General features: G+C 42.7%; 1 protein-coding gene across 2 annotated transcripts in view; it reads right to left on the reverse strand.

The window, feature by feature from the left end:
• Positions 1-10,973, reverse strand: part of tns2a (tensin 2a) — a 220,920-nt gene extending 209,947 nt beyond the window's left edge. For both annotated transcript variants that reach the window (XM_061974002.1, XM_061973993.1), the window contains exon 1: positions 10,464-10,973. In XM_061974002.1, the coding sequence (XP_061829986.1) occupies positions 10,464-10,592 (129 nt within the window). In that variant the 5' untranslated portion in view covers positions 10,593-10,973. The remainder of the gene's footprint in view (positions 1-10,463) is intronic.
• Between the last annotated feature and the right edge of the window lie 2,498 nt (positions 10,974-13,471).

Below are 13,471 nucleotides of genomic sequence, written 5' to 3' on the forward strand. Positions count from 1 at the left end.
GGTTGGCAAGTATGATTTAAAAAGGCACAGAAAAGGGGAAGACGTGTGTTCTTGTCTAACATAGTGATTGTGGATGCACAGTTCCCCTTCAAGTACAGTAGAATACTTCCAAAGACATGTTGAAACTGGACTGTAAAAAAAAAAAAATGTATAAGCTATTACCGGATGTTATGTGAATTGCAGTTGTTCTCACAAAAAAAAAAAAACCCTGAGACAAACCTTCTACAACAAAAACATCAACAGAAGGAGACAACATCTCTTAGTGGGAGAGCACTGCTTCCCACAGACATTTACTTAAGCGGCAGCAGAGGTGGGGTCAATGGACGCCAACTGACGCGGTCCAGAGGGCGCCGCATTCCCACAGTGCTCGCCATGTGACTTCGGCCCCGCTGGGACGTGCGGTGCGACCAAGCAGGCGTGTATAAATACGGAGCGCAGATGGCGGAGGACGAGCGTTTGAGGGAACATGACTATAGTCTGAGAATTTAGTAAGATGTGATAGGGATATTAGTGATAGTGTAATTGTCAGTGACAAGAGATGCATTGACTGTCAATCCACCATGACTCAATGTAAACACTCCTATTGTGTCCTCACACAGGGACTAGATCATTCTTGCCAACCTTGAGACCTCCGATTTCGGGAGGTGGGGGGTGGGGGGGCGGGGCGGGGGCGTGTTTGGGGTCAAGTATTTCATATATATATATTAGAGATGCGCGGATAGGCAATTATTTCATCCGCAACCGCATCAGAAAGTCGTCAACCATCTGCCATCCACCCGACCTAACATTTGATCAGAACCGCACCCGCCCGTTGTTATATATCTAATATAGACGATGCAAGGCATTAGTGAGGTTATAAAGCTTTTGCCTGTTAAAGAAAGGGGACTGATCCAATGCAGCACAGACATTCGCGTGCCACGCTGTCACGGCCCAGACGCACACCAGTGCGCAATCATATGGGAGCCGCGCTGAGCGCACCTCCAAGCGCGTCTCGCTGCCGGCGACGGCCGGGTTTGGGCCCGACGCTCCAGCGCCATCCATTTTCAGGGCTAGTTGATTCGGCAGGTGGGTTGTTACACACTCCTTAGCGGGTTCCGACTTCCATGGCCACCGTCCTGCTGTCTATATCAACCAGGGTGAGCCCCACCCCTTTCGTGAGCGCACTGCGCGCGGAGTGACCCCTGTTACGCGCCCCCGGCAACAGGGGTGGCGGGCAGGTAAGCTGCGCAGGCGGAGCGCGCGGAGTGACCCCTGCTACGAGCCCCCGGCCACGGAGGTGGCGGGCAGGTAAGCTGCTTACCTGCTGCGCGTGACGCCGGCCGCGGCGAAGGCGGACGAGGCGGGGTGTCGGTGCGGTGGGCGCGGTGGTGACCCTGGACGTGCGTCGGGCCCTTCTCGCGGATCGCCTCAGCTACGGCTCCCGGTGGGGCCCTCTCGGGGGAAGGGGCCTCGGTCCCGAACCCCGGCGAGGCGTCCCTTCTCCGCTCCGTAAAAGTGTCCATCTCTTTTTCTTTTTTTTTCTTCTGTTGTGGCATATGCTGCAGGTGCCTGCTCGTTTTTCGTATGTGGGTAACAACATTTAACTATGTATATATATTTCCCAATTGGTTTAACTGCCACCCGCCTGAATCTATTTAAAATCTAATTTTTTTTTATTTCAACCGCCCGACCCGACCCGCGGATAAAATCTAATTTTTTTTTATTTCATCCGCCCGATCCGCGGATAATCCGCGGACTCCGCGGTTGTGCCCGCAAACCGCGCATCTCTAATATATATATATATATATATATATGTCTTAATAAGGTTATCCAAAAAATAGTGCTCGATACCGTAGTAGAGCGCAATATATGTATGTGTGGGGAAAAAAAATCACAAGACTATTTCATCTCTACAGGCCTGTTTCATGAGGGGGGTACCCTCAATCGTCAGGAGATCTGACGAATCTCCTGACGATTGAGGGTACCCCCCTCATGAAACAGGCCTGTAGAGATGAAATAGTCTTGTGATTTTTTTTCCCCACACATACATATATATATATATATATATATATATATATATAAAAGAAATACTTGATTTCAGTGTTCATTTATTTACACATATACACACACATAACACTCATCTACTCATTGTTGAGTTAAGGGTTGAATTGTCCATCCTTGTTCTATTTGTCACTATTTTTCTAACCATGCTGAACACCCTCTCTGATGATGCATTGATGTGAGGCACGCAAAAAGTGCTTTCATCAAATGCACTAGATGGCAGTATTGTCCTGTTAAAGAGTGTCACAACATTGATGTTTACGGCAGACGAACTGCTTTACGGTAGACAAAAACGTGACTGCTGTTGTTGTGTGTTGTTGCCGCGCTGGGAGGACGTTAATGAAACTGCCTAACAATAAACCCACATAAGGAACCAAGAACTCGCCCTCGATCATTCTACAGTTATAACGTGATTGGGCAGGTACGCTGATTATATAGTGTGCCTGAATTTCGGGAGAAAATTTGTCCCGGGAGGTTTTCGGTAGAGGCGCTGAATTTCGGGAGTCTCCCGGAAAATCCGGGAGGGTTGGCAAGTATGGACTAGATTGTAGTCTGGTAGACACAGATCTACATGTAAACGTTGACCTTATTCCTTCAACTTGGACAAAATATATTTTCAGGGTTCGTACACCTTTTCCGTGGCCAAATTCAAGCACTTTTTAAGGACTTTCAAGATCAATTTTCCAGTTTTTTTTCAGTACCTTTCAAAAGGCGAAAACCAGTGTGAATCAATCCATAGCTTTGTTGTTTGAGGTCACCAAATGCTGTCTGAAGGAAAAATAGGGAAAAATCTGCTAAAATCTAAGCCTAACATTGAACCAGTAGCAGAGGTGGGTAAAGTAGCCAGAAATTGTACTCAAGTAAGAGTACTGTTACTTTAGAGATTTATTCATACTCATACTTGCCAACCTTGAGACCTCCGATTTCGGGAGGTGGGGGTTGGGGGGCGTGGTTGGGGGCGTGGTTAAGAGGGGAGGAGTATATTTACAGCTAGGATTCACCAAGTCAAGTATTTCATATATATATATATATATATATATATATATATATATATATATATATATATAAATAAAATAAATACTTGAATTTCAGTGTTCATTTATTTACACATATACACACACACACATAACACTCATCTACTCATTGTTGAGTTAAGGGTTGAATTGTCCATCCTTGTTCTATTTGTCACTATTTTTCTAACCATGCTGAACACCCTCACTGATGATGCATTGATGTGAGGCACGCAAAAAGTGCTTTCATCAAATGCACTAGATGGCAGTATTGTCCTGTTAAAGAGTGTCACAACATTGCTGTTTACGGCAGACGAACTGCTTTATGGTAGACGAAATGCTGTTGTTGTGTGTTGTTGCCGCGCTGGGAGGACGTTAATGAAACTGCCTAACAATAAACCCACATAAGGAACCAAGAACTCGCCCTCGATCATTCTACAGTTATAACGTGATTGGGCAAGTACGCTGTTTATATTGTGTGCCTGAATTTCGGGAGATTTTCGGTAGAAAATTTGTCCCGGGAGGTTTTCGGGAGAGGCGCTGAATTTCGGGAGTCTCCCGGAAAATCCGGGAGGGTTGGCAAGTATGTTCATACTTGCCAACCTTGAGACCTCCACTTTCGGGAGGTGGGGGCGTGGTCGGGGGTGGGGCGGGGCGTGGTTGGGGGCGTGGTTAAGAGGGAAGGAGTATATTGACAGCTAGAATTCACCAAGTCAAGTATTTCATACATATATATATATATATATATATATATATATATATCTATATATATATATATATATAGAGAGATATATATATAGATATCTATATCCTGAAAATATGCAAACAAAACTGTTTAGATAATTGATACTTCAAACTTGCATAAATAAATATTAAGGAATATATCATAACTTGGCTTCTGAGAGTTTCAAAATGTAATGAATAAAATGCTAAAGTTGTTGATAAACAAGCAATTATTTTAATAATTAAATATGGTCATTTTAAATGAATTATTATGATCATTTAAAATCAATTATTTCAAATATGTTTATTTTAATGTATAATTCTATGGCTGGATGTAATAAGGAGTCACGAAAAAATAAAAATAAAAATACAATTACTTTTGATATTTTTAGCAAAATATAGTAAAAATGTATTTATTTATTTATTTATTTTTTAATTAATAAATATATTTATTTTTAGGTAAAATAAACATAATAATACAATTTATCTCTAGTCTGGATGATTTAGTTCTTGTCACCCTGTTGTCCTCCCGTCATGAAAAAAGGCTGTCCTCACTCAGGTCCGCATGGAGCTGGAGGGGGCGTGGCTTCCAGCTCCGGCTGAAAATCGGGAGATTTTCGGGAGAATATTTGTCCCGGGAGGTTTTCAGGAGAGGCGCTGAATTTCGGGAGTCTCCCGGAAAATTCGGGAGGGTTGGCAAGTATGGATTTATTACTCAAGTAAAAGTAAGGAGTAGTCACCCAAATATTTACTTGAGTAAAAGTAAAGAGTATGTTGTGAAAAAACTACTCAAGTACTGAGTAACTGATGAGTAACCTGTTCGACGGCAACAAATAATGCACAAAAACATAAAAATAGCAATGAGCAAATTCAGAGCCAGGAATATCTCTTAAGCAACTAAAACAATAATATATATTAAATAATAATACATTAACATTAAAAAAAAATTAAGGCAAATTGAGCCACAATTACTTAACAGCACCATAGGCTCAGTAGGCAGAGATTACAAAGGAAAATAACAAGTTAGCCTTTACGCAAACCATAAACTGATAGGTGTGGGCTGCACCTGGGAACACACTGTGCACTTCTGATTGGGGTTTGTATGCATGCGTGAGTGTGTGTGTGTGTGTGTGTGTGTGTCAGTCTATGAGGCTGCAGTGCGTTAATAAATGTCCCCACACGATGTACATTTGACAGTGATTCATAGCAGGGAAGCTAACATCAGCCTACGATGACAGCCAAAATATCTACTAACGTTAATTACCGATGTGCTTCATCAAATTTGACGTTGAGTTCATGTAAGCTTAAGCTTGTTGTCGTTTTGCCGCTGAAACTATGCCAGGCGGTCATGTGACCGCCTGGCTCTGTTTGATTGGTGAAACGGAGTCAAACGTCACCAGTGACTGCATTTGATTGGTGAAACGCAGGCATGCGATAGATCCTACTTTGAAGGTCTGTCTGACAAACCAAAACAAACAGAGCGTGCATTAAAAGATCGATAAAAATCAGTAGCGAGTAGCGAGCTGAATGTAGATAAATGGAGCGGAGTAAAAGCAGCGTTTCTTCTCTATAAATATACTCAAGTAAAAGCAAAAGTATGGTGCATTAAAACTACTCTTAGAAGTACAATGTATCCCAAAAGTTACTCAAGTAGATGTAACGGAGTAAATGTAGCGCGTTACTACCCACCTCTGACCAGCAGTTATCATTAACTGAATGGGGCATAGAAAATGAAGCGGTGTGACTATTCAATGTCATTGATGTTTGCAAACGTGTCTCCATTTGTGTTGTTTTTCAAATTCCTTGTTCTTTTTCTTACTTACAGCACTCGAAAAACAGGATTGATTCACACCGTATTTGTGCTTGTAAACTGCATAATGTGATATAAATACACGCGCCCTCAAAATGTCAATTTCACTCATTTATTAACAAAACTGTTCCACATTAATATACGTAAATATAATAAATCAAAGGAAAATATTTTGTTTGTTTCACAACACCTCAGTCACCTTTCAGTAAGCATATCTCGCCTTATAACTGTGGCTATGATAACAAATCGATATCTAGTTTTAGCAGATGCTGAAGCGCATAGTGCAAAGAGATTTTGGAAACACCAATTTTGTCTTCAGTTTTTCTAAAAAATATTTGTTTTTGTAAGCACTGAAAACTAAGTGGAGTTCAGTTACATTGCATTGAAAATGTAGACTAATTAGTGTCTGGTTTTAAAGTCTGCAACCAATTAGTGTTCAAAGTATGTCATCATAGACTGTTACATGCTTTTGTAAACATTGCAGACAATTTAGACTTCAATGGACGTCAAATCTGTGTTTCTGTAAACCTTACTACCTATTGTGTCTTCAGTTTCTACGTCTATTTCTTTGTAAACATTGAAGACCATGTGGAGTTTGATTAATTATTTTTGTAAACATTGCAATTAAGAGTCTTTAATAAACATAACATACACGTATTTGTAAACAATGCATATAATCTCAAATCTTCAGTCTTTAAAATTACAAGTTTGTGTAAAGACCGTGTGGCATTCAATTACCTAACATACATGTGTTTGTAAACTTCATAGAAAATTTAGTGTATCATGGATGTCACATACATGACTTTGGAAACATTGCCAAAGACTTCAATGAATGTCCCATACATGTTCTTGGCAGCACTTATGCCAATTTTGTCTTCAGTTTCTAAAAATACTACTTTTTGTAATCGTTGAAGACCTAGTGGAGTTCGATTACATTCCTTTGATGTTTTTGTACACTTTAAGGACAATTTACACTAATGAATGTCACGTTTTCTAAAGTCTGCAACCAATTATCCTTCAAAGTATGTCATCATTTACCATTACAAGTTTTTGTAAACATTGCAGACAACTTAGACTTGAATGGACGTTAAATACTTAGAACTAATTTTGTCATCAGTTTCCATTTCTTTGTAAACATTGAACTTAGAGTCTCTAATGGATGGAACATACACATAATTTTAAACAATACAGACAATAACGAAGCTTCACTGAATGTCAAAACAAATGTTTTTATGTTAAATTTCTAAAATTACAAGTTTTTATAAAGACCACGTGGAGATGAATTACATGACAAACATGTTTTTGTAAACTTTAGGGACAATTTAGTATTCAACGAACGTAACTTAAAGGCCTACTGAAACCCACTAGTACCGACAACGCAGTCTGATAGTTTATACATCAATGATGAAATCTTAACATTGCAACACATGCCAATACGGCCAGGTTAGTTGACTAAAGTGCAATTTTAAATTTCGCGCGAAATATCCTGCTGAAAACGTCTCGGTATGATGACGTCAGCGCGTGACGTCGCGGATTGTAGAGGACATTTTGGGACAGCATGGTGGCCAGCTATTAAGTCCTCTGTTTTCATCGCAAAATTCCACGGTATTCTGGAAATCTGTGTTGGTGAATCTTTTGCAATTTATTCAATGAACAATGGAGACAGCAAAGAAGAAAGCTGTAGGTGGGAAGCGGTATATTGCGGCCGACTTCAGCAACAACACAAACACGGCCGGTGTTTCATTGTTTACATTCCCGAAAGATGACAGTCAAGCTTTACCATTGGCCTGTGGAGAACTGGGACAACAGAGACTCTCACCAGGAGGACTTTGAGTTGGATACGCAGACACGGTACCGTGAGTACGCTTCCAAACATTTGATCGCTTGCCCGTACGTGCGTGCCGCTATGTGCATGTCACGTAAATAATTCAATGTATACACCCTGATGATTATCTTGTGTGATGACTATATTATGATGATAGTATATATGATAGTATATATCTGTGGACCCCGACTTAAACAAGTTGAAAAACTTATTGGGGTGTTACCATTTAGTGGTCAATTGTACGGAATATGTACTTCACTGTGCAACCTACTAATAAAAGTCTCAAAAAGTCTCACGTACTGTACGTAACTTTGGGGACTTTGGGGAAATATATGTGCTGTATGAATTTTGGGGAGGTGAACGGTACTTTGGGCTGTGGGATTGAGTGTGTTGTGCAGGTGTTTGAGTTGTATTGGCGGGTTATATGGACGGAAGGGGGGAGGTGTTTGTTATGCGGGATTCATTTGTGGCATATTAAATATAAGCCTGGTTGTGTTGTGGCTAATAGAGTATATATATGTCTTGTGTTTATTTACTGTTTTAGTCATTCCCAGCTGAATATCAGGTCCCACCCGCCTCTCACAGCATCTTCCCTATCTGAATCGCTCTAGTCCTTCACTCTCACTTTCCTCATCCACAAATCTTTCATCATCGCTCAAATTAATGGGGAAATCGTCGCTTTCTCGGTCCGAATCGCTCTCGCTGCTGGTGGCCATGATTGTAAACAATGTGCAGATGTGAGGAGCTCCACAACCTGTGACGTCACGCTACTCGTCTGCTACTTCCGGTACAGGCAAGGCTTTTTTATCAGCGACCAAAAGTTGCGAACTTTATCGTCGATGTTCTCTACTAAATCCTTTCAGCAAAAATATGGCAATATCGCGAAATGATCAAGTATGACACATAGAATGGACCTGCTATCCCCGCTTAAATAAGAAAATCGCATTTCAGTAGGCCTTTAACAGTACATCTTTCTATGCAATTAGTCTTCAAAATATATCAAAAAACATGTTTTTGTAAACCTTAGAGCCTTGTAGAGTTCAATTATGTTGTTTTTGTAAACATTGCAATTTAGAGTCTTCAATGGACTTAACACACACGTATTTGTAAACAACGCAGACTACCGTATTTTTCGGACTATAAGTCGCAGTTTTTTTCATAGTTTGGCCGGGGGTGCGACTTATACTCAGGAGCGACTTATGTGTGAAATTATTAACACATTAGCGTAAAATATCAAATAATATTATTTAGGTCATTCACGTAAGAGACTAGACGTATAAGATTTCATGGGATTTAGCGATTAGGAGTGACGGATTGTTTGGTAAACGTATAGCATGTTCTATATGTTATAGTCCAGGGGTCGGCAACCCGCGGCTCCGGAGCCGCATGCGGCTCTTTGATCACTCTGATGCGGCTCAGCAGCTTACTTGCTGAACCCCCCAATTTTACCGTGAGACTTCCGGATTTCAGTGCCTCTCGCAGAAAACTCCCGGGATTAATATTCACCGATTTTCACCCTTACAGCTATAATAAGGGCGTGCCATGATGGTACATCATTTGGCACCCTCTACAATCTGTATTAACATCGTGCCAGCCCAACACTTGTTATACAATATACATCTTCTGCTTGCACACGTACGTGACAGCAAGGCATACATGGTCAACAGCCACACAGGTTACACTGACGGTGACCATATAAAACAACTTTAACACTCTTACTAATAATGCGCCACACTTTGAACCAAAACCAAACAAGAATGACAAACACATTTCGGGAGAACATCTGCACCTTAACACAACATAAACACAACAGAACAAACACCCAGAATCCCTTGCAGCCCTGACTCTTCCGGGCTACATTATACACCCCTGCTACCACCAAACCCCTCCCCCACCCCAAGCCTGCTCCGTCAAACATCAACCCCCCACCCCGTGCGTCGGTTGAGGTGGGCGGGGTTTGGTAGCGGGGGTGTATAATGTATCCCGGAAGAGTCAGGGCTGCATGGGATTCTGGGTATTTGTCCTGTTGTGTTTATGTTGTGTTACGGTGCAGATGTTCTCCCGAAATGTGTTTGTCATTCTTGTTTGGTGTGGGTTCACAGTGTGGCGCATTATTAGTAAGAGTGTTAAAGTTTTTTTTATACCGCCACCGTCAGCGTAACCTGTGTGGTTGTTGAGCAAGTATGCCTTGCTGTCACCTACGTCAGCAAGCGGAAGCACCATACTACATGTGGCTGATCAGGCACGCTGGTTGTAGTGGTCACTAAATGCTGTACCATCACGGCACGCATGACGCTGACAAGCGCTATTCATTCAAAACCCGCGTGCCGCACCAGCTTAAAAATCCCACATAAAGGTGTGGGCAGCGTGTCTGAGACCCCTGGTTTATACATAGCACAAAGCAAAAAAAAAAATTGTATGAAGTGTTATTTCATTTAAAATTAAAAAAATGTTTGCGGCTCCCATTGTTTTCTATAGTTTGTGAAACTGGTCAAAATGGCTCTTTGACTGGTAAAGGTTGCCGACCCCTGTTATAGTTATTTGAATGACTCTTACCATAATAAGTTACGTTAACATACCAGGCACGTTCTCAGTTGGTTATTTATGCCTCATATAACGTACACTTATTCTTTATTTTTTTAAATTGCCTTTCAAATGTCTATTCTTGGTGTTGGCTTTTATCAAATACATTTCCCCCCAAAAATGCGACTTATACTCCAGTGCGACTTATATGTTTTTTTTCCATCATTATTATGCATTTTCGGCCGGTGCGACTTATACTCCGGAGCGACTTATACTCCGAAAAATACGGTATGTTTTGTTGTTATGAACGTCCCGTACATGTTTTTCTGAAGACTGCAATGATCGTCATGCACTTGGTTTCTAAAATTACTTATTTTTGTAAACATTGCAGACAATTTGGAGTATCCATGAACGTCACACGCACGTTTCTGTAAACATTACAGACAAAACAAGTTGTAAACAAGCCCGTGTGCACTGCCCCCCCTCCTCCCGCCCCAAAAGACGGACCACATGAAGCCATGCAGGCACTGACCTTCATCAATCTCATCCTCCCGCTGTCACTCCTCTCCAGGCTCCTGCTCTTCACAGAAGCGGTCCTGGCCACGGGGACCGCTTGCACCACGTCCTCCCCGCACCAATCCGAGCTCAGGACGCAACCCATGGAGGTGGACGGCTCCCGGGTCTCCCCTCTCTTGTCCTCACACCGTCTCCCCGATGGTGCTTCCCCGGGCCGGGAAGCTGCTTTTGAGGAGGCCCTTCCCTTTTCCTGGCTGGAGGATACGCTCACAACACCAGCCCTCCCCTCATCGACTCCTCTCTTTCCTTTCCGAGTCCACTTTAAAAACACCTCTTGCTCAACTCCACGCTGTCCACTTTTCACTGCCTTCCACACACTTGACTCACCCCCTTCGACTGTCCCATACCATCTGCTCGGCTCTACCGCCTCGTCCCGCTCAGCTCGCTTACCTCACTCTTCTCTTATATATACAATTACCTCTCTGTTCTTAGCCTCCCCCACGCCTACCCTCGTCATCTCATCTCCTTGGGCTTCCTGCCCGAAGACAGAGGCAGCCTTCCCATCCCAAAGCACATTGTTGCTATTGTGTGGAAAAGCACACAGCGCCTGATAGGATGCTCGCCGTGACTCAGCCTCTTGTACGGAGAACCAGGCCAGGCCTTTTCTGGCCATAAACAAAACTCCGGTCTTTGCATTACTCGGGTTTATATTGATAAGTTGCTAATCCAATTAAACCCTGCAAGGCTTCGAAAGTATGGAGCTATTGAAAATGTATGGCCCTAGACCCATACTTGCCAACCTTGAGACCTCCGATTTCGGGAGGTGGGGGGAGGGGATGGGGTGGGCGTGGTCGGGGTGGGACGGGGGCGTGGCTAAAAGGGGAGGAGTATATTTACAGCTAGAATTCACCAAGTCAAGTATTTCATTATATATATATATATATATATATATATATATATACAATAAAATATATATATATATATATAGCTAGAATTCACTGAACGTCAAGTATTTCTTATATATATATATATATATATATATATATATATATATATATATATATATATATATATATATATATATATATATATATAAGAAATACTTGACGTTCAGTGAATTCTAGCTATATATATATATATATATATATATATATATATATATATATATATATATATATATATATATATATATATTAGAGATGCGCGGTTTGCGGACACAACCGCGGAGTCCGCGGATTATCCGCGGTTCGGGCGGTTGAAATAAAAAAAAATTAGATTTTATCCGCGGGTCGGGTCGGGCGGTTGAAATAAAAAAAAATTAGATTTTAAATAGATTCAGGCGGGTGGCAGTTAAACCAATTCGGAAATATATATACATAGTTAAATGTTGTTACCCACATACGAAAAACGAGCAGGCACCTGCTGCATATGCCACAACAGAAGAAGAAAAGAAAAAAAGAGATGGACACTTTTACGGAGCGGAGAAGGGACGCCTCGCCGGGGTCCGGGACTGAGGCCCCTTCCCCCGAGAGGGCCCCACCGGGAGCCGTAGCTGAGGTGATCCGCAAGAAGGGCCCGACGCACGTCCAGGGTCACCACCGCGCCCACCGCACCGACACCCCGCCTCGTCCGCCTTCGCCGCGGCCGACGTCACGCGCAGCAGGTAAGCAGCTTACCTGCCCGCCACCCCCGTTGCCGGGGGCACGTAACAGGGGTCACTCCGCGCGCAGTGCGCTCACGAAAGGGGTGGGGCAAGCAGAACTGGCGCTGCGGGATGAACCGAACGCCGGGTTAAAGCGCCCGATGCCGACGCTCATCAGACCCCAGAAAAGGTGTTGGTTGATATAGACAGCATGACGGTGGCCATGGAAGTCGGAACCTGCTAAGGAGTGTGTAACAACCCACCTGCCGAATCAACTAGCCCTGAAAATGGATGGCGCTGGAGCGTCGGGCCCATACCCGGCCGTCGCCGGTGTCGCGGTGCGCGCTGAAGCCTCGGGCGCGAGCCCGGGTGGAGCCGCCGCAGGTGCGAGGGACATCGCACCTCCACGCGCTTGGAGGTGCGCTCAGCGCGACTCCCAGATGATTGCTGCATTGGATCAGTCTCCTTTCTTTAACAGGCAAAAGCTTTATAACCTCACTAATGCCTTGCATTGTCTATATTAGATATATAACAACGGGCGGGTGCGGTGTTGATTAAATGTTAATTCGGGTGGATGCGGATGGTTGACAACTTTTGTCATGCGGTTGCGGATGAAATAATTGCCTATCCGCGCATCTCTAATATATATATATATATATATATACACATATATATATATATATATATATATATATATAAATAAAATAAATACTTGAATTTCAGTGTTCATTTATTTACACATATACACACACACACATAACACTCATCTACTCATTGTTGAGTTAAGGGTTGAATTGTCCATCCTTGTTCTATTCTCTTGTCACTATTTTTCGAACCATGCTGAACACCCTCTCTGATGATGCATTGATGTGTGGCACGCACAAAAGTGCTTTCATCAAATGCACTAGATGGCAGTATTGTCCTGTTTAAGAGTGTCACAACATTGCTGTTTACGGCAGACGAACTGCTTTACGGTATACAAAAAAGTGACTGCTGTTGTTGTGTGTAGTTGCCACGCTGGCAGGACGTTAATGAAACTGCCTAACAATAAACCCACATAAGAAATCAAGAACTCGCCCTCCATCATTCTATAGTTATAACGTGATTGGGCAGGTACGCTTTTTTATATTGTGGAGGACCTGAGTCCGCCTGAATTTCGGGAGATTTTCGGGAGAAAATTTGTCCCGGGAGGTTTTCGCGAGAGGTGCTCAATTTCGGGAGTCTCCCGGAAAATCTGGGAGGGTTGGCAAGTATGCCTAGACCAGGGGTCGGCAACCCAAAATGTTGAAAGAGCCATATTGGACCAAAAATACAAAAACACATCTGTCTGGAGCCGCAACAAATTAAAAGCCATATTACATACAGATAGTGTGTCATGAGAT

This window comes from Nerophis lumbriciformis, linkage group LG01, assembly GCF_033978685.3.
Source record: "Nerophis lumbriciformis linkage group LG01, RoL_Nlum_v2.1, whole genome shotgun sequence".
Lineage (NCBI taxonomy): Eukaryota > Metazoa > Chordata > Actinopteri > Syngnathiformes > Syngnathidae > Nerophis > Nerophis lumbriciformis.